Source organism: Sander vitreus, chromosome 13, assembly GCF_031162955.1.
Source record: "Sander vitreus isolate 19-12246 chromosome 13, sanVit1, whole genome shotgun sequence".
Classification (NCBI taxonomy): domain Eukaryota; kingdom Metazoa; phylum Chordata; class Actinopteri; order Perciformes; family Percidae; genus Sander; species Sander vitreus.
In genome coordinates this window covers 16,848,356-16,870,732 of record NC_135867.1, presented here as the reverse complement: position 1 = coordinate 16,870,732, position 22,377 = coordinate 16,848,356, and the positions used below count along the sequence as shown (strand labels likewise).

At 40.8% G+C, this 22,377-nt stretch overlaps 1 protein-coding gene across 3 annotated transcripts; it reads left to right on the top strand.

Annotated features, from left to right (window-relative positions):
• Positions 1–365: 365 nt before the first annotated feature.
• cxxc5a (CXXC finger protein 5a) lies at positions 366–21,732 on the top strand. 3 transcript variants are annotated; one of them, XM_078266472.1, is made up of 4 exons: positions 366–529; positions 652–709; positions 9,472–10,490; positions 20,629–21,732. In XM_078266472.1, the coding sequence occupies exons 3-4, from the start codon at positions 9,696–9,698 to the stop codon at positions 20,671–20,673; spliced, it is 840 nt and encodes a 279-aa protein (XP_078122598.1). In that variant the 5' UTR covers positions 366–529; positions 652–709; positions 9,472–9,695; the 3' UTR covers positions 20,674–21,732. The 3 variants fall into 3 exon arrangements, with proteins under 3 accessions (XP_078122598.1, XP_078122599.1, XP_078122601.1); XM_078266473.1 differs by having other exon boundaries at positions 652–713; XM_078266475.1 differs by having other exon boundaries at positions 371–709; positions 20,632–21,732.
• The last annotated feature ends 645 nt before the right edge of the window (positions 21,733–22,377 follow it).

Sequence of the window (22,377 nt, the reverse complement as noted above, 5' to 3'; positions counted from 1 at the left end):
CCTATCATATGTTGTATCCTCTAATCATAAAACAAAACCATCCCCGCACATTCAGGCAATTTTGTGTTGCATAAACTCACTCGCTTAAAAATAAATCTGTGAAGGCTACGCACCTTTAACCCTTTTTAACCTTTATAATTTAGTTATTTTGAATACATTATATCATCATCATCATTCGAGCTGAAGCATTATTAAAGAGACATAAAGCAAGTAATTATTCAGGCAGAGTAGAGTCATCTTTGATCAGCCCTCAGTTTTATTTTGAATCAACACCTCTCCCCCCTCAGCTGTTCTGAGATCACACTGAACCTCGTGGCCTCTCTCGGTTTATTATTGCCTCGGCTGAAGCGCGTGCACCACAGAAAAGTCCACTTCGGTTTTTCCGCGAAGCTCCAAAAATCTATGAAATGTGTTTGCATGTTCCTCTCTGCAAGCGGGGATGTAGAGGTGGGATTGCAAGGACCGAGAAAGCTGGGGGAACCCACGCGTTCAGCCTCAGAGAAAGTACGCTTTTCCAAAATAACTGACGGTGAATATTTTTTTTCTTTTCACATTTGTCATTAACAGACAGGCACTCTGTAGGATTTTGTTAGCGGAGAATAAGCTTTTTTCTGCCCTCTTCTTTTTTTTGGTCACCATTCTGCACGGCAGGCTGAGAGACGGACCGCTCGGACTGTGGGAGCCCTCCCCTCTGCTCGGATCTGCTTTGGTAGGTGCGAATAAAATGGGCCCGTGTTTGCAAATATGCAGATACATGGAAGGGGAGGGAGGAGGGTTGCTAATGGGGGGGGATCATACTTTGTTGAAGTCTGCTGAAAGTTGGGATGTCATCTTCTAATAGGATCAAGTTATAGCGGGGTGAACCGGCGCTCTTCTGTCGGCTATATCCTCAAATGTGCGACTGCAGACCATATGCTGGTACCGCAGATAGGCTACCGTGCTCATAGACCACTGAGTCCAGACAAAAGCCAGCTATTTTGATCTCCAAAAATTACTCTTGGTGGAAAACAATAAAATAAAGGTTTTATAATCGCCGGTGATTGGACAGGTAATGATTCTTCAGCACTGTGCTTGGATGAAGGGGGTATTTAACAAGCTGCTGTCAGGTTTTTAATAACAATCTTCATTTCTCTTTATTTAAAAAGTCGCCTCCAGATACGGATCGGCACAACAGTGAACCAAACGCCAGATGCTTTATTGTGAATCAGCTGTTAATGACGCGCACTAAACTTGGCGCTAATGAACGATATATCATGATCAACGCGCATTAGAGTCGGATCAGGCTTACATTTGACAGCAGACTCTTCCTGATCGTCAGACTGTATAGCCTAAATTAAACTTTCGTTTAACCCTAACAACATACACTAGTAACCTAAACAGATATCATAGTGTTCCACTCTCGTAAAGACAGGTGAAGAATTCATCGGCTTTTTTAAATTCCAAATGTCATATTCTTCTTTTTTTCTTCGGCCATTATTAGAAAGTTCCCAAGTACAGCAGCTTTCACCGCGGAGATTTTTGTGCTCCACATGGTTGCGAATAATTTGAAGTCACAGTATGCACGGCTTGGTTGTTTATCTCCACTAAGTTTTTGTGAGCATATAGCCTCATTAGGAAGAATAAGACGCAGCAGGTTATGGACAATGGATGAAGCCGTGAGTCTTACTATTGTCACCAGGCTTTTTAACTTCCTCTGTTCGTGCGTTTGCGTGTGTATGCACCTATGCACGAGGGAGGGTATGCGTGTCCGTGTGCGCGCGTCAGTCGACAGGAGGTGGGAGGAATAGAGAATGTAGACAGCGCGTCTGGATTAAGTATTCTCGCTTCTCCAGAGGTGTAACTCAGCTGCTACAGAGTTTGTGGCGGGCCAAATGCCTCATAACCCTGCAGGAAATTAGACAATATTTTTCCCACCTCCGTTAAAAAGCTGACTGCAATTACCTGGCACCTGCGCATGCAGTGACGTCAGAAACTTATTCAAGAGTTGGCCTACTCCATCGCCTGAAGGAGGTGAATTTTCTTATCAAACATGATATAGGGTAATTGGTTAAGTTAATCAAAGTTGCATAGGATCATACCTTGAGTTTATCCTTTCAATGTGTTCATCACATTCCCAAACTAAATGATTTCATGTGTAATATTAGGCTGCTGTGGGGACCAAGTCAATGTGTGTTAATTATTTAAGCAGTCATAATAGAAAAACATCCTAGATTCCTGGTAGTTTGTGGTTTTTCTCATGTTTTGATTTGTGCTCTGAGTAAGATTATTGGCCTACAATCTTAAAATCAATGGGGAATATAAACACACACTGACCCTAAATGCTTTCCTTCATTTCTCTTTCACCTATTGATCGAACCTTTTCAACTACTGAACCAATCAACCATTCATCCATCAGTCAGTTGTCACTATATTGTGGACTGACATTCATTTTTATTTGAGGAAACTGTTAAAAAGTTTGAAGCTGTTTTCAAGCTGAGAGCTGCATGTGAGTGTTGAATGAGTTGTTCATGCTCATACAAGTATCATAGTGCTGACAACATTCACTCATCAGCACTGTGGCTGTTAGGAAGTAATGTACAATATGATCTATTAAAGTACTACTCAATTCACCAATGATTTAAGCTTCATAGGTTTTGTATATTAATTAATTAATTAAAATTAAGACCTCTGCTTTTTCCAACGATTCATACACAGGTATACAGAATGTAACCTAATAATCATATTCGTGCCTTATGGCGTAAAGGAAAGGTTTTTGGAAATGTTATTCACTTCACAGAGTTACATTAAATACAAGATTGATACCACTCATGTACGTGTTTGTATGCTAAGTATGAAGCTACCGCTAGCAGCCCACTAAAAAGACAGTTTGATGTTTTACTGAGGGTTACTATTTCATGACCAGGATCAGTTACTTCCTGGAGTCTCCGCTGGTTGCCTGGCAACTGTTTGTGGCCAAGAATTAGTTTAGCACATAAACCATAAACAGAAAATTGTTGTTTTTACATTTTGGTTATTGTATTAAACATTGTATTAAACATTATTGATTAAACAAACTGAATATCATATGTTAATTAATGAGCGTTAGAGCGGCTGATTTTGTTACCTTTCAACAGATCCAGGCTAGCTGTTTCCCCCTGTTTCCAGTCTTTATGCTAAGCTAAGCGAACTGTCTCCTGGCTTTAGAGTACAGATATCAATGTCGATATCTCTTCTAACCCCTGCAAGAAAGCGAATAAATGTATTTCCCAAAATGTTGAACCTTTCCTTTAATGTGAGTGTCTGTCTCAGGTCACTGATACTGAGCTGCAAGTTTCATGCAAATTATTAGATATAAACAAACCTATATACAGGCTGGGGGAAACTATTTACAGGCAGCATTGCCAAGTAGCAAACAGGGAGACAGCAAAAACAGAATTTCTCTCAAAGGATCAATACAGTATTTGGAATATCTGGATAAAAACACCACATCTCACGCTCACATAACACTCCATTCAGCTTTTCTTGACTGTTTGCACAAAATAATGTATACATGCTCACTAACAGAACAGCTACAGTGTATGTGAACCCAGACTCAATTATAAGCTATTAGCAGATTCAACAAAATCAAGCTTCACACACAAATGAATACCCATATATCATGTATCAACATATGTGACATTTTCTTAGCCACTTTTAAACACATTCTCAGGTTCTGCAGATCAGCTGCTTTTGACAAAGTGTTCACAAAGTGACAAAGAACTGACATCACTCATCAGATTCAACAGGCTGGAATTAAGGTCAAGATTTTCACTAAGTGTTTTTACATTCATAATCACATTAAGAGCGTTGTGTTATATCTCCTCAGGCTTGTCAATATTTTACACTTAATGACTATTAAAACTAGAGTAATTATCCAGTACTCCGTTTTACTTTCCTTTAAAGTGTAACAAACTAACAAAACAGATTCAGTTTAGACTATAATGAAAATGAGGCATTAAAGAAACAGTTACAAATGTCTTTAATCCGTTGAATTTTGTCCGTTTTGAATTTACCTAAACAAGAGGTCACCAAATTTTTTATGGATGTTTTAATAGTAGGGTCAGATCATGCCTCTCTGGCCACACCTGCGGTCTACAACTTCCAGCTGAGCTCATTGGTCGATCCGAGAAAGGCTGTTGGACTGCATTGATCATTCGGACCATTTATATCCAGATCTTTATCTCCGTCCTCCAATCCTGTGTAGCACGTTGAAGAAAGACTCAGGGAAATATCAGGTATAGTTAAAAAAATGTACACCTATTTTTATGCTGAGACAGCTTGAGTTGCAAGAAATGCAGCTCTTATACTGTAGGCTTTAACATGTGGCTACTAATTACAGTGCTCTTGTCAGGCCAATTCAAAGAAACCTGAGGTGTAAGGCTTTAATGTGAAACACAGAATTAAGTCTATAGCATTACAGGAAATTAAGTAAACATGCTTAAAAGGACAAAACAACATCAATTATCTTGTTTCAGCAGTATGGCGCTGATACTCTCAGTACTAGAGGCAGTTGTGGTTTAGGACACAGTTCACATAAGGACATAAACCTCTGTTAATGATGTGGTGAAGGAATCTGAAGAGCCACGACAGTGGAAGTCGAGGAGGGTGATTAGCGTAAGACTATATGCCACGTTCAGGGTTGATGTTGATGGAGAGAGTTTGACGGATAGGTCAGTAGGATGGAAGGCAGATGTACACACAGCTCAGGAGGGTGAGTGTGAGGCTAAAATAGGTAACCATGCTTTCATTTGTTACACAGTGTGGTAGACAAAAGCAACAACTGTGGTGTGGTGCAAACAAACATGTAAGATACACATTTGTCATTCTACACTGGTTAGGTGGAGTTTTAGTTTTTTATTTGGGACAGAATATTGACTTCGAAGTACAGTTTGCAATTTTTGTCAGATAACTAAATGTGTAGAAATGACACAATAAAATTACTGTCTATGAGTACTTGAAATAAAATTATTAAAATGGGTTTATTTTGTTTTACAAATCATAGGATAGTTGTTGGCCATTAAATACCTTAACTGTGTGTTATTAGTACATGTCTCTGCTTGTGATGGGGTGGCAGTAGCTTAGTCTGTAGGGAGTTGGGTTGGGAACCAGAGGCTCCACATACAGAACAAAATATGGTGGTGGACCAGTACAGAGTGAAAACATTGTAATAAAGTATAAATGTATATAATAATAATAATGTAAGTATAAATGATTGTCTTTCCGTAAACATAGCGTAGGTTTACATCACCGAAGTGTAAAACTGTGCATTGAGAATAATGACTGAAGCATTTAGTGATTGTAACAGTGTTCAACTACAATACAATACAAGTCCAGACATTTGTCAAAGTTTTAAAATTTTACTAAAAAAACTAAACCAGCGTGTGTGTGTCACTGTGTTATCCTCATACAGCAGGGATTGCTGGGATTGACGCAAAGCAAGTCAACAGTATGAAAAAAGTATTGTGTCATATCCATACTATCACAATCTTCAACACTTGTTGAAATGAAAGGTCATTTGCCTTTTTTGAAACCAGTGGTGTCATCAGCAGGTAGCTGTTGACATAATACTTCCCTGGCTGAATTATTATCTTACAACTGATCAGTGATATTTTTTCATGAGACTTTGTGACTTTGTAGCTGTCGTGAGAACTCATTTTTACTAGCTATTGATAATATGCCAGTTCATTAATTATGTGAAAACCAAAGTCTTTTATCACATTTACTGTATTAAGAACATTGATAAAGCAGTGGGATCAGAGCTGGATATTCTCTTAGGCCATGATTAATCAAGAAATGTGTTGCTGTACACATGATTGCCAGATTTACTTTACGTAAATGCACAGCTGCCATAGAGCTAATTTAAAACAATAAAATCTTAATGAAAAATCACCTCTTACAACATTGAAGTATTCATAACTGACCACTAAATACATAATTCCAGGTCCAATATTCCATAAAGACACAAATCCCCCATGTATCACTCCGATGATTTGCAGTGCTGTTATGCATTCAACCACAACTGAGCAGAGATGCAGTTAGTTTGAGATGCCTTAGGGAAACCGGACCCTGGTCAGTGCTGTAGTAGGAGAAACTGAAACTATGGGGCTGAGGGGCTGCGGAGCTGGCTCTGGTTCGCTGGCGCCACATCCCCCTGAGCTGGTGAGAATGTGGGGGCTGTGCTCTTGCCTTTGAAGCTTTACCTCCCACTAATTCTGGCCTTCCAATTTCCACACACTGCACAGACACCCCCCCTCCATCCTCTTCCCCTCCCTTTCTCTTTGTTTCCCTTATAAGGACTGGCCCGGCCATTTCCTCAGCTTTTCTGTGGGAGGTGGTACGCTTGTTTGTGAACATGGACAGGTCAGGAGAGTAGCGGCACAGTTTTTCTTTTCATAGATGAGCAGTCACAGGAATCTTGCGCTAAAGGCCGGTGGATGGATGCATCTCTTTCCAGTGGGGAGTCTCTCACTCCTAGCCTTGGGGAAGCCTCTTCATAAGCCCCACCGCTCCATTTCAGATAATATTTTGCCAAACGATATTGCTCCACAGGTTTGGTCTTTAAAAGTAATAGGATAGAAAATGATTTCTATACAATGATAGCAATCAAAAGACATACAACTTTAAAGATATTAAGTTCAGATGCCTGAAAAAGCTCAACACTAAATCAGCAGACTTAAACTCAACATCCTAAACCAGGCGGGAAAATGTGTGCATAATTTGACAAGTAATAAATATAACAATATTACATAATTAACAAAGTAATAAAATCTAAAAACGTTCATTCTCCCACTAATTCTTCACACATAAAACTCCTGGCAAGGCAACACCTGCTTCTCTGGCGCTTCTCTGATTGGTTGGCAAAGAAAATAAATAAATTAAGGTTGGGAGCCTAACCTTGCTATTTAAAGGAGAACTCCGGGCAATTTTTACGTTAATCTTGATCGCTATACGTATGCGAGTACTGTCGATAGCAAAAAAAACGAGCCAAATCGGTGGTAGCAACACGGAGCTGCTGCAGTTAATGCCGAGAGCTCCCACTTAGCTAAAACAGCAGTTTTGGGGGCATAAGATAAAGAGTGCCTTTGTGCCTCTTAACAGACACAAAATCAATTAAAATGTCTGTGCAACATGAACAGGGCCCTTACATGACAACAAGATGCGTTTTCAACTCAGACATTGTTTAAATTCACCTACCCTGTTAGCTGCTAGCTGCCGTCTGGGATGAGTGAGTGTGTTCAGCCAGGCTTCGGTAATAATCATCAAGCAGAAGTTCTGTGTGTGTTTGTAGCATATATATCCATTTTGTGTGCAATCCATCTGGCGTTGGTGAATAGGAGTCTCGGCAGTGGTGAACTGTGTGTTAGTTGCCTTAGCCGGGCTAGCAGGCCCGACCGGCATCCTTCTACTTCCTCCCCGCCTTCCTCGCCTGCTAGCCCGGCTAAGGCAACTAACACACAGTTCACCACTGTCGAGACTCCTATTCACCAACGCCAGATGGATTGCACACAAAATGGATATATATGCTACAAACACACACAGAACTTCTGCTTGATGATTATTACCGAAGCCTGGCTGAACACACTCACTCATCCCAGACGGCAGCTAGCAGCTAACAGGGTAGGTGAATTTAAACAATGTCTGAGTTGAAAACGTGTCTTGTCGTCATGTAAGAGCCCTGTTCATGTTGCACAGACATTTTAATTGCATTTTGTGTCTGTTAAGAGGCCAGGGCTCGACATTAACTTTTTGAGGCACTTGTCCTTTGGAGAAGTACATTTACGTTTCACTTGTCCATGCACAAAAGTCACTTGTCCGGGTAAAGATTTATCATTTTATAATTTTTTTGTGTGTTTTGCTAATGCAGAATTCGAACAAACCATTGAAAGCATCCAAACACTATTAACATTAATAAAATTCAGTAGAAACAAACGTGTCCCAACAATAGATTTCCCCTTCAACAAGAAAGAAGGATCTCCAGACTCATACTTATATTATATCTAAAATAATTTTGTAGACATAACAATGGATTTTGCCACTAAATGTTGGCGTTAGAAAAATGTGTGAATCTGTCATTATTGCACAATTCCTCCAAGTACCTAACTAAAAAACTAAAAATCCCTATCCTTACTAGAGTCAATATAGTGTTTAGTAACTAAGTCCAGTGAACACCGGTTAATGAGACAGTGTTTGCAGCACCTTGCAGCAGTTCCAGTTGGGCTGCTTTCTCCGTGTCGTACAGGCTGTGTGTGGGGCTGCTGTCCCCCTCGATGGCAACGAGACAGGTCAGAACATGCCAACCGTAGTACGTATTTAAGACCCGAGTCCTCTACGATGCTGACAGGTTACAGTTAGTTGCTACCTGTTTCGCAAGAGCTGTAGTAATTTTTGGGGATTTGGTTTCATCCACAGGTCGGCAAGTAGCACTCTCCAAAATACTGCTTTGCCTGAGTGGGTAGCATGCTAGCGGGTAGCATCACGTTAACTGTACTACTATGCTTAGCTCCGTAGGTGGTAACTCAAGCTTGATGTGCTTCGGTGATATTTTATTTCGGCTTTACACAATGTGCATATGGCTTTCGACTTGTCTACGAGCCGTCTGGGAGTTTTGGAAAATAAAAAGCGCCATTCATGATTTCATTGCTGCTGTCTTTCTCCATCATGCCTGCAGCCTGCAGTAGCAGGATGTGTTACGAGGAAGTGGCAGCTTGATGATAAGTAACGGTGCTGCAAAGGGTCAAAATAGTAGCCTGTTAGGCACGACGCAAAGCCGAGTGAAGTGTAAAATAAATTAATAAATGCCGGCATGCGATTAAAAAAATTCATGGCGTTGGCCCTTAATCGCATTGCGATTAACGCGTTAACTGACAGCCCTAGTTGCAGTTATTTATTAACAATCACATGCTCATTGATCTGAGTGTATAACATTGTGATACTCTATGTTTCCCTTATTAGATTCTCACACAACAATCTGGGAAGAAATATATAGCCAAAAGCCCAGAGACCGAACAAAGAAAATTGATTTTCTTTTCATTAGTGAGCCCATCAATTTTTACAATAACAATGTATGTATGTCTCACTGCTCTCAAAAAGCCATTTTAGGCCACAGCAGGCAGCTATAAAACCCCCATTGTACACTACCTGCCCAGAAAAAAACAGCAGACATACACAGGTAACAACTATCTGGTAAACACCATGGAGCATTTACATGCCTTGGAGTTGGTAGAGCTAAAACTGTGTGAATACGGGACTTACGTTCTTCATGTGGCCAGAAAGACAAATGAATGCTAATGTTGCTTCTTAACTTCTGGCATATCAACTTAAAAGGTGATGTTCATCTTCTCAGTTCTTCTTGCATTTGCCAAAGTTGACCCTGAACAAAAATGGAAATGTAGCTCTTGAGTTTCAGTGTTTTGGTGAAGTGATCATTTACCTCTCTTCTCTCCCTGTGTAAAGTTTCCAGATGGCCCATGGAAGAACGTGGATGAGGGCTGAGCTGTAGTGCGGGCAGAAGGCTCCGGGGCCTGCCTGTTGTCGGCTGGCTGGTTGGTCCATTGAGGTGAGGCGCCACTTCCACCGGGGCACAGAACGGACCGAGAAAAGGTCTTTGCTCCCCCTCCTCGCTCACCCCTGCCCCCTTTCCACCCTCACCCTCAACCCAGGCACGTACGCTCTGGACCATGTCTAGCGGATTGTCGGAGGGGGGCCGGACAGAGGACCACGAGCGGAGTAACTGCAAACAGGATTCTCCTGTTATAGAGCGCAGGAACCGCAGTGGCATCATCAGTGAGCCCCTCAGTAAGAGCCTTAAAAAGTCCCGTACCCTCTCCCAGTATACAGCAGTCTCCTCTGCCACTAGCAATGGACACAAGGAAAATGGTGAGACTAAGAGCCACTCGGCCAAGCCTCAGCCACCCCCGCAGCCCCAGCCCACTGTCTCTGCACTGACAGCAGCCAAGTTGGACCGGACCCTAGAACAGGTTCTAGAGGGACAGAATGGCCTGCTGCACTTTGCCCAGGCAGCAGCCCTGTTAAAGCGGGCCGGTATGGAGCACATGCTCCTGCCTGGGGGCATGGGAGTGGGAATTGGCGGTGGAGACGCAGGCTCGGGGGCTAGCGACTTGGAGGGTACGTCTGTTACGGATGCCGTAGGTGGTCCTGTTGACTTCCCATATGGAGTAGGGGGTGGTTTCCCCTTCAACCCGGGGCTTTTCATCATGACGCCGGCTGGAGTGTTTCTGGCGGACAGCGCGCTACACATGGCCGGCCTGGCCGAGTACCCGGCGCAGAGCGAGCTGGCCTCTGCTATCAACTCCGGTAAAAAGAAGCGAAAACGTTGTGGCATGTGCCCACCTTGCCGACGGCGGATTAACTGCGAGCAATGCAGCAGCTGCCGGAATCGCAAAACAGGCCACCAGATCTGCAAGTTTCGCAAATGTGAGGAACTGAAGAAGAAGCCCTCTGCTGCTCTGGAGGTAAGTGGGTAGTTGTTATGATGTGCCATTGTATTGTGGGTCAGTCTTTAGGGTTACAAAAAATAAGCTTAAAGGGTTTTGATCCAAAGAGTTAATACAGGGGTGCAAAAAGTGACAAAAACTAAGGTGAGAAACCAAAGAGCCAATAAGCCATACCTTTATCTTTGTGGGATCTAAAATTTAGAGTTGACCACTGGGAAATTGTTTAAAAATAATAATAGAGAGATCTGCAAACATCACAAACAAATGTTGGCTTCACACCTGAAAACAATTCCCCTCGAAGGGAAATAGTACAGGGAGGCTTTTTGGTGGGGAGATGGCTCCACAAGCAGGGAAATGACAGGTGGTGAGGAGTGTTGTGGTTATGTGCAGGGTAAGCATGCACCATGGGGTGTCTTTAATCCGTCCACCATAACCATCGCCCGGCCCACATCTTTAAATTGGAAAGCTAATTCGCTATCTTAAATTAAAGATTACACAATGCATTCCCTTCAGTAGAGCATTTTCTGCTTGGTCACATGCACATCCTCTTTGTGCATATGTTGTAATTGTAGATTTTTCTTTGTGTAATTACGATATGTGTACAGTATGTGTTTGTGTGTAAGTGTACATGCGTGGGTATGTGTATGTGTGTGCATGTAACAAGGTCCATCTGGGCAAGGGCTGTCATCTGGAGCGCCAGGTGTCAGTGTGGCACATGCCCCCCCCCACACACACACACACACACACACACACACACTTTTGCTGATGCTGTCCTTCTCTCCGGTGTCCTTCTATCCTGCTCATCTAAATGGCCCTACAAACTTCCTATCTGTTACCTCCATTACCTCAGTGGCCTAACTAAGCCCGGCTGTGACAGAACGACCAATCATGAAAACAATGTCAGCAGATGTTGCATCTCAGAAGAAATCAACTTTTGGGATCAATGAATAATAGTGTCACTTTGGCATTACATAATGAATTGATAGATATGTAACGCAGTGTGAACAGGAAGGCCTTTGGTCTAATTGACACAAACTGGATTTGTGCTTCAAATTGCTAATGGCTTTACTTCTTTTTCTTTCTGATGATGATTGAGGGTGACAGCTTGGCCTCTTGTTTGTGGAAATGTGAAATGTTGGTTGTTAAATCTCTATGTGCCGACTTCAGCCATCCACTGAAAAAATGCTCCTTAATTGAAGGGGATGGTTTGGTTATTGGAAGATTTTGAGTGACACAAACTGAAAACACAGTACCGTGTGTTGCCATTTTAAATGTAAGATTCACTTAGTTTAGCTCAGGTCACTGATGTTATTGGAGCTTTAAGATCGACTGGACAATTCCATGCTTTGCCGCGTAAAATATCCAACCAACACGATAAGACAGCTACACATATTCACGTATTTGTGCACACACAGGTTTAGATATTTTAAAAGGCCATATCAATGTTGTTTGCATGTTTTAGCCCATTTACTAGTGTATATGATTTACTTACCCTTTTTTAAAACATACCGTAGTGTTTGCTTTTGCAAAACGTTTACATTTGGTTGTGGATGCTGTCCTGCAAGAAAACAACATAAGTTGTTTTAGCAAATGACCAAAGAACATTTATTTACATTCAAGCAACAAAGATCTCTAGCAATTGTGACTTTTGTAAATTCCCCAATTTTTTGCAAATTATAACCATGACAACGTACGGCCCCCTAACTTTAAGTAAGTAGTAACTTAAACCCAACCAACAATCAAGTTGTTTGTGTGCTTAAATCTAACCAGACCTTAATCGTAACCATTAAAACATCATAAAACTGATGCATTTTCCAACAGTGATTTGGAATAGTTTTGGAAGGCACAGGCAAATAATGTTGTCCTGCTGATAATGGCGTCACATCAGAAAACTCTTCTGTGTTGTTCTAATGGGCAGTTACAAACAATAGATTCAGTAGTTTTGTATTTGGAGGACTTGTTGTCTTGACTTGTTGTTCATCACAGTGAAGCTCGTGCCTGGTTTAATCGTTGTCAGATTTATACTGTTTGTACAGTATAAATCTGAAACTGTACTGTTGTAATTTCTAAGGCTGTGATTACACCTAAATGAACCATAAATCTGTGCTTACACCTGCACAGATTGATGTGAAAAGTCAGCCTTTCATCACACAACAATAATTTAGACTTTACAATGTAATTAGCAACAATTTTCATCCCATAGGTTGCCAAATGGAAACCAATGGTTGCCTGGGCCATGAAGAAGAGCACATTTTAAAACACTTAAAAAGTACATGGTAAAATTGGGAACATGATTTGTATGATAAGTTAAAACTTTCAAGAACCGTGGCACGTTCCTTTGATAGTGTGAAACTGAAGGATTGACACACTTGTCATCCCGGGCCATTGCGACTGAAAAAAACCTGACTTTGTCACAAGTTGAGAATCAGACTGATGTGTCTGAATACCAGCATGTTGTTCTCGCTGTTGTATTGTTCAGTTGCAAATTAATGAGAGGCTTTATTTGTCTCCATTGATGATTCACTTAAATGGTGAAACGTCAGCTCGCTATATAGGTGGTAAGACTTAATGTCTGTAACAGAAAGCAATTTAATTTATAATTTGCAATTGATGTTGTCATGGCAGTTAGCCTAATACCAGTCATTCACACCAGTGATGCCAAACCCAAAGGGGCTTGAATATTCATGCAGGTGATGTTGATATAGGTCATCATGCTGCCTGAGACGTCAGTCTGCTGATGTTGCCAGTGGCCACCTCATATGAAAGAAACTCCAGGGTACCATAAACCTGCCAAGCCTCCAAGTATAATAGCAGTCTGAATATTGACTTTAATCATATGTACTGTGGGCCTAATTACCTTGCACACATTTTGGACTCCTGACATCTGAAAGTATGTACAACTCACTAATTTATTTAATGTGTCTATCAAGCAATTTCCCTTTTTCAGACCAGAAATAAGAAGGCTAATCTCTGCTTGCAGTTTGACAATATTAGGCAAATAAATATTAAATGATAATATATGTGTTTTTAAAAGTTTGTGCTTCTTGTGCAGGCAACACAGGCACTATTATATAATTCCTGATAGTGTCTGCACAAAATCAGTGTAGTTGTCAAAAGCAAACAGTGTGGAAAAACGGCTCTCAGACTGACATTGTCTGATCTAGTCCATCAGATGTCAGCATGAAGGTTTAATATTTTTCACTTGGCTGAAATGTGGATAATATTACACTAAAGTTGGTCCATTCATTAAATAGAAATACATGTAAATACAGTAATGGTCAGGGTCTCATTAATTGCAAAAAATAAAAGGCACATTGATGAAATCTGACATATGTACAAAGAACTTTTCAGAGAGCTAAACGTTTGTGCAGTGCCACGGATGTACTGAATGTTTTAAGCATGAGATTGCAATGGGAAAAGGCAAAAAAACATTTGTGCCAACATTTACCCACACAGAAGGCATGAATCAAACCATAACCTCAATCACCTGACAACCCACAGCATGACTTTTTTTAAGAGCAATAAAGTGACTATACATGTGCATTGCAACACAACTGACAACATATAAAACACACCTGGATAGTAACTAGTTTTTAAGTTAAAATTAGACTGGTATTCTTATTCAATCAGGAAACCATCAAAGATATCTGCAACCTGTTACCTCTTTGTCCCAAACTTGATTTTCTACATTACTGCAGTTTCACCTTTTCCCCCCGTACAGAGCTCTGACAGCAGTACATTTTCAATTTTGCCTGCTTTTTATTTGTCCTCATCCACTCAAACATTTCCCATTAGCAGTCTAGTAGTTGTCTCGAATGGCTTTGTTATTAAGTCAACAGCTCTTGTTCAGCAGGTGATTAGATCAGAGAATACGGCCTGGGCCGCACTGTCAGTGAGCATGATGTCATCAGTACAAGCTAAATGTCAGAGAATGAGATTCATGGAAGATGTGCTGTGTCAGGAGAGAGCAGAGAGTCAGCAGTAAATCGCAAATGTCAATAACGAGTAGATGATGTAATAATGTCAATTACCGTATATGTTTTTTTGTGTTTAAAACAGAGCTTCTATAAGAGAAATTCCTGCTTCCCCTTAATGCATATTCAGCACCTGTGCCAGAGGAGAAGATCGTCCTGGCTTTCAGAGTGAACTGCAGTGAACCTCAGCTGTAGCTCAAACAGCCCCTGAGTGTCACATTCCCCTCCAATCAAAGATAGAGCGGCACATCCCCGTCTGCTGTGGCTGTTATACTCAGTGTGCAATCTCTAAAGGGGTATGACGACTTATTTAACATGTGTCTTGCGGTCAGTTTTTCAGATGGTGATGGTCAGTTTTTTGACTGTTTTTGTGCGCACACACACATTTGAGTAAAAAAGACTTTGGCTCTGTTTTACATCATTTCCGTGAAGGGTTACGTTCATGCGTTTGTACGAGCCTGTGAGCATATACACGTCGGTACACAAGTGCAGTCCAGCAGCAGTGCTTATTTTAAGGGTGTTGACGGTTTCCATTGAAAGCTCATGGCAGCTCAAAGAGGAGCGTAAAATTGGCAAGTGAGGGGGAGTTAGCATGCTGAAGCCTTTGCCACCTCATAGCTAACTGGCTGAAGATGTCTGGATTTATTCTGGGAATGCTACATTTGAGAGAAATAAGTGGGAAGGCAGTTCCTTTCTGCTGTATGTCATGTCTGAATACCCTCCAGTAGTGTCAGTCTCAGCGCTGCTGTTCAAAACAGAGAGAAAGAAAAATCAGGGTTAGGAAGTTGTAATGGATCTTGTTTTTACTTGTATGTGAACGTTGAACTTGTGCTTCTTTGTCATCAGACGTTGATATGGGAGTAGTGTATTCCCTCATGGTCCTTACTGCCTCCCAGACTGCGTACACCAGACAGTCAGGACAGAAGAGGCTCATGCAAACTGACAGGCACGTAGAGTGACACCAAGACACATGGATGTGTGGGCAAGTTGCTGGGCAGACAGAGGGACAAATTTGGAGTGGACAGAGGAGACTAAGGAAGACAGAAAGAGGGAGAAGGAAAGTGAGGTAGCCAAGGTGCTGTACTGTTGACTGCCTTTTGGATTACAGGACATTAAGCAAACAGCGCTTTACACAAAAGAGAGGCAGTGGTATTATTTGTAAATTTATTTTTGTAATTTGCTGGTTAAAAGACGTCTAGATGTGTATAAAACTTGTTTTTCAAACATTTTTGTTACATTTAACAGTTTTAACAGCATTTCAATCAAATAAATTCATGCTGTTGAACAACCATCATATGTAACCTTAATATCCAATTTAAAGGGGTAATTGAATGATTATATAGGGTACTTTACACTGTTCCTTAAGGTCTCCTAATAGGGTATGTAACATTGGTTGGGCTGAAAATTGCCCGAATGCTATTTTATTAGGCGCTTAACTACCCTGTGAAAACAAGAGCTTTTCTTCCAAATATGGTATGCTCATGAATATTTAGATGAGCTGCGTGCTGATTGGTTTGAGCGAACCACATAGAAACACATTGGAGACGAGACAGCAGGTCTCATATTTCAGACACTGCAAAGTTATACATTGTTTGTCGGGCTATTTCGTTAATAAATTCACTTCTGAGACTTTTTTTAAGCGAGAAATCAACTTTATAAAGCTCAAATATGGGCCGTTTTACGAAAATTGATGGCTAATTGCAAATTTGGTAAGACATGTCGGACTTTAGCTAGGAGCTCCACACAGTCTGACGAGAAAGCGGCAACCTCCATACCCAGTGAAAGTCACCGTTTCCCTGGGTACTGGACTACTGGAATACTCGGGGCTCCGTGGAGCTCCGCGGAGCTGGCTGGCTGCCAGCTGCCGGCATAATTAGGGTAGCTATATTTACAGTTTGAATTTTGTCACGCCACTTATATAACATCTACCCCAAGGTCTTATAAAGCTAACAATGTTGTCCGATTTCAATTTAATGCATTTTTGTGAACATTAGGGGTTTTCGTTAGCTGCGACTGTCCCTTCAATCCTATGTGTACAGATCGCAGCTAGTTAGCTTCATTTTCGGCGTATTTAGAGTATATTTACAGTTTGAATTTCGTCACGCCACTTATATAACATCTACCTCAAGGTCTCATAAAGCTAACAATGGTGTCCGATTTCAATTTAATGCATTTTTGTGAATTTCAGAGGAATTCTAAGAGGAGGCTAGCTAGCTCTCATTGATAGAGCTCCATCCAGCCGCAGGCTCTATCAATGAGACTCGCGGACAAGAGGTGTTTATTTCCCCGATCGTTTGTTTAAATAACTCAACACATTATAATTATACACATTATAAGATTAACTGGAACCTGTGGTAAGAGATTGCTGGCGTAACAAGCTCGCTGACCGCGCTCTCACTCAAACACACCGGCCATTTAGCAGGAAGAGGGGAGCTGCAGGCCCTGGAGCTCTGTCAGGGCAGCGGCGTTTGGTAGTCCATTAACCCAAAAAACTGTGACTTTGCGCGGGTATGGAGTGCCGTGGGCTGCCAGCTGTGACGGTGCTCCATCTACCTCACAGTATGCCGGGGTCTGTGAAGGAAGGCAGGCCGGGCGGCGAGGCAGCAACACAGGAAGCACCGGCCGCTGAACTCCGTCACACAGTCGGACAAAATTTGCAATTAGCCATCAATTTTTATAAAACGGCCCATATTTGACCTCTACATAGTTGATTTCTCGCATAAAAAAGTCTCAGAAGTTAATTTAGTGGTAAAATAGCAGATGAACAATGTATACAATTTCTGAGATCTGCGCGACCTATTCAGAAGACTACCTGACCTCAGATCAGTGGTGTAGCCTATCTAAATGTTTTGGCGTGACAAAGCTAGAGACTAGAGCCAAATGAGGAGGAGCCGCCGAGTTGACGTCAACTAGGCGGCTCTTTGAGATTTGCCTGTTTTCAGAGGCAGTTTCAAATTGTGAGATTTGCATAGGAAAGAGGTGTCAATGGGATTTTGAGGTTCTATGTATGTCCTAGTTACCCACTAAACTGTCATTATTCAACTATGACAAGGTAAAATCGGTTTTGCATTCAATCACCCCTTTAAATTATCAATCAAATGTAGCCCAGTTTTAACATAGATGCCCACATGTCTTTTGACCTGTGATTACTGGACATGAGCATTGATGGTTAGCGTGAAAAGATTTGGATCGTCAGCTTTAATATTTATCACATTGTATATATAATTAGCATAATATCAGATATTCACAACACAAATAATTGTTAGTTGCAGCCCCATTTACACCAGTGACCCGGGCATGCATAATGATTGTAATAATAATAATACTTAATACAGGATTTATGGGTTGAACTGATGGATCAGATCGTGTGTGTTAATACTCCTGCCCTGGCTACGAGATGTATATATTGGTCCAGTAAGAGAAATTGTATCACTGTATTTACATATTCTGGAAGGGAGAGCAGGTTGAGGAAAAACAGTAGGTGTTTATGCCAGCTGGAGATCAATGGTGTTCTGATTCAGTTTCTTTAAAGGTTTACTTTTCCGCTCCTCGTGAGCTGCAGACACTGTTACATCCCACGTGCACTACTGCATGTGGAGATGCTTTGCGTTCATCCTGTCAGGTTTTTTTTCTTCTTGTGGGAGTCCAAAAGGGAATTCTCACAATTGTTGATGGTAAAGCCACAAAAACAATAACCAGAAGGCTCAGTGGTGCCCTAGGGCAAACATTTAATTCATGATGGCTTGAAGTGACTTACAGGAATTTGCATCAGTAACACCTTACAACATATTCAGTAATCTTAAGGGCCACGTTGTGGTGGATTAACTCATTTAAAGATGCTTCCTTCTCCTACTTTTGTTGAATGTTACACACAAATTGTTTGTGTTATGCTAACACAAAATTCAAGGTACCTTGTGTGAAAAACACATCCATTGATTTCAGTGATTGGCCACTTCACACCCACAGATTCCATCTGTTTGAACCTGTGCAATCAGTGTTGGTGAAGGAAGGCTTTTTCTATCACTGAACTGCAGCCATTTTTCAATTGATTGCTCATGTTTGATAATGAGGAAAAACAGCATTTACATTTCAAGTAAGAGTTGTTTTTCTTTCCACACACTAAGTTATGGTCAGTCTGGCCAATACCAGGTTTTCGACATCTGTGGCAGCGCCAGATGTTGTTGCCCTCTGACTGTCTTCTTAACAGCTGAGCACTGCTGTAGAAAGGTCATCACAGAGATGGATTACGATACTTAACACACAGACCATAAAATAATTCAGCAATATGTTGGCTGTTAACCTCCAGGTTTGTGGTTCCTATTAATATTCATGTGAGCCAAAACCAATTTCCTAAATATGTATGCATTTGCTACATCTTTGAGAATTGATATGAAGTTGAGAGGCTGAGATGAACTGGCACATGCATACTGTATGTGGGCTACGAACAGCACTGTGGCATTAGGTGTCTCTTCTGTCAGATTACTCCTGATTGAGCCAATTCACGAAATAAAGCACAGTGTGGGTTATATTTGGCTTAGATCACCAGAGTAATTACCTTGTTTGAAGTCTTTTTACCCGAGTGAAAATGTTTCATTTTTGTCAGCAGGAGTAAACTTTCAAAATGGAAGTATATGATACCTGTGGAGCATGAACCCTGCTGTTAGTTTCATGTCAAGATATGAACAATAGCATTCAAAAGAACACTGTGAGGGTAGTGGAATGGTTTAAGTGGGCCCGAAAAGTAATTCGGGCCAGTATTGTTTTTAGTGTCAAACAAACTTGTCTGAACTAATGGCTTATTTGCTTCTGATGCCTTTTTGGAAAACTCATAATTTCACCGCAGCTGTGCAAGAGAGCGGCGCAACAAGACACACTGAATTTTAAGTATGATTATATTCAGGTTACATATTGTTTTTTTCATTAGAATTAGGTTTTTTTTATGTCTTCAGAGGGCAATACAGTTATGTGAATGGTGCATGACACTAACATGTAGTACATATTTTTTTTTCTTTTCCATTAGATAAGTGTGACTGTATGCATGGGTGTGTGTATCTCACAGTATGTATGGATCCCTATTAAGCCCTCTGCTGTGGAAAAGTGAATCTGAATCCATCATCCATCCATGAGAATTTTAGTTTAACAGTCTCACTGTTTGGTGTGAATGGGGGGTGTATTGTGAGTGTCGGTTAACGTGCCACTGTGTGTGGAGGTGTGTGACTGTACTTGAATACATATTGGTTCGGTGTGAGAGTGTGTGTGGGTGCATAAATGTTTGTCGAGCTCCTCCTGCCTCGCTCCAGGCAGAGCAGGCTTACGGAAGAATCCGTGCTGCAGAATTGAGTTGCACTTTGCAGGACGCCAGACGCGCTGCAGCTCCAGGGACCACGAGCGGCTCTCTATCTCCTGACTGGCAGGCCGCTTCTGAGCCCTGCAGCTGCATGCATGTGTGCCACTCCTGCTCAGTGCAATCAGAGGCACAGATAACCACAGTGAAAGAGGAGCGAGAGACAAAGAGCTGCATAATCATTGATGATGGTGTGGGAGAGCAACGCGTGTGGTGGCTAAATAATAAATGTGGCATATCGGGTTTTGTGTGAAGCCGGGACCGAAGCTCGTTGTGGTGGTGCTGAGGAGAGAGGGGGGCAACTGTTGGACCATACATTGCAGAATGCAGAGATTTCACACATACTACTCATCCAGGGAGAAAGAGTTGAACAGAAGTTAATCAATTAACTTGTTGGACATCAATCATGTAAATCATTTGTCAACTACTACTACTATACTAAACATTCACAGGTTCCACCTTTCTAAAATGTGAAGATGTTCTGCTTTTGTTTTGCAAATTGAATATATTTGAATAATAATTGAATAATTGATAACTTTAGATTTTCCTTTTTACGTTTCATACATTAAGCAAAACAAAAACAACCGATAGATGAATCGATAATGACAATACTCACTAGTTGCAACACTAAACAACGGAGAATGCAGAAACAGGACGGCAACACTATGTAGCCTATGCCTCTTTGTCAAGTGAAGAAATTGTAGCTTCTCAGTAAAGTAGTAGATTTGGGATTATATTTGCAAGCACTTAAAAAAATGTGCTGCTTTTCATTAACAACTCCAACCTCCTCTCTCTCACCCCTCCCTCCCCTCCCCTCCTTGTCTTCTGTTTCTGCAAGAAGGTGATGCTTCCTACAGGAGCGGCGTTCCGGTGGTTCCAGTAGGACTCCTCCTCCACTCCCTACCCAAAGCTCTGCCATCAAGTGCAATGCCAACTCCTGGATTGTCTCCGGAACAGACAGTGGCTAATAAACAAACAAACAAGCAACAAATAAAATTCTATAAAAAAAACGACAAAAAAACGAAGCAGAACAAAAAAATAATAAATCAATCGGGATAATGGATGCACCTACTTATTCCTTGAACCAAAAATGAAGCTTAAAGAAAAGCATCTATGGCAACTTTCATTCCCTTTTCTATGTTTCCATTTTGGTACCTTTTGTCCTTTTTCCAGCAGGTTTTTTTCTGTCGCTTAAACATGGAACTGTTCATTGCCAGAAACAGAAATGACGGACTGAGTGTGGACAATCAACTTATTTCTGTGTTTGGTGTTAATGTTGTTCATGTGTGGAAAGATACAGTACTTGTGTAGAGAATGTAAATTTACAGCTATATTTCAAAACTAGTGGCTAATGGCAAACATTATTGTAATTCTTCACCATTATGTTACTTAAACCCTTGTCTGTTTTATGATTCGTTTCGTTAGAGTCTAGTTTTCAGACAGATCACTGCTTGTCTTTGAAAGACAAAGAAGAAAGAAAATGTTTGAAAATGTGACGCTGTTGATTTCGAATTTAAACTAAACTCAAAAAAAAGTCATGTTATCAGGCGGATCTCCAGAGACTCTTCACTGGGTTGAAGATGCTGTTCTCCAGAGCCGTCACTACTGTAATCTCCTCAATCAGCCCTCCTCTGCATTTCCAAACTTTTCTTTTAGTGAAACTGGCAGCCTTATGTTACTGTGGCCCTACTGAGCATATGCCAATACTGCTCTGGGCAATAGCACTGTAAGAGACAGCACTTGTTCTGAGTCTAGCCTACTGAACGCACTGAGACAAGATTACATTTTTTTATTTGTTTGTTTATTTGTTATATTTTCATGATTTTGTTATGTTGCTGGATAGCTACAGCTTTTAAAAATAACCAATCTTTGTATTTGTTTAGAAAATTGGACTGGTTTTGTGAATAAAAAGGAATGCATGTATTTGTGTCAAAATTTACAATTCTGATGTTTGTCTTGTCTATTTGCATGTTTTTTTAAAAAGAAAAACTGCTGGTTTGACAAAAAGAAACATTAACTATACATTTTCCAAGAATTTAAAAAAAAATTCCTATTTCTTTTATAATTGGATAATGTTGAAAATTCTGAAAGATTCTAATGCGAGCAGAACTCATTAAAAGTAAATTAGGCGGTGGCATGGATCACCATGATGTCCTTGGTTTGACTGAGATATTTCTCTCACTGCTTCTGTAATATCTTTCTATAGTGGAATAACTGATGGAGCCTTGCTATGCTAAAATGTAACCAAAATGATTTAAAAAAATGTTTGAATAAGAACTATTTTGATTGCAGTGTTTCTTTAAAATGCACAAAACCTCCTGAAAATCCCCCTAAATGTTATTTTTTTGTCAATGATTTTCTCTCTTCTTTAAGATCTTTGTGACATTTTACCTACTTAGTTTTGTCTTGAGAGCTATTAAGGCTATCCATAAGAAGCATGGATAAATTGTCTGTGTTTATGGCTGGATGTGTTATGCTTACATGGAGTAGAAGGGAGCGAAGTTTGGATAAAGACATGGATAAGTGAAAGCAGTGCTGATTTAAAAAACCTTTCCAAAATGTGGTCAATCTCACATGGGTGTAATAA

Excerpts from the sequence above, each read along its gene's own strand:
- cxxc5a (XM_078266472.1), top strand. The coding sequence starts at position 9,696 with ATGTCTAGCGGATTGTCGGAGGGGGGCCGGACAGAGGACCACGAGCGG. Across the intron at positions 10,491-20,628 it reads AGCCCTCTGCTGCTCTGGAG|AAGGTGATGCTTCCTACAGG; the intron begins GTAAGTGGGTAG and ends TGTTTCTGCAAG.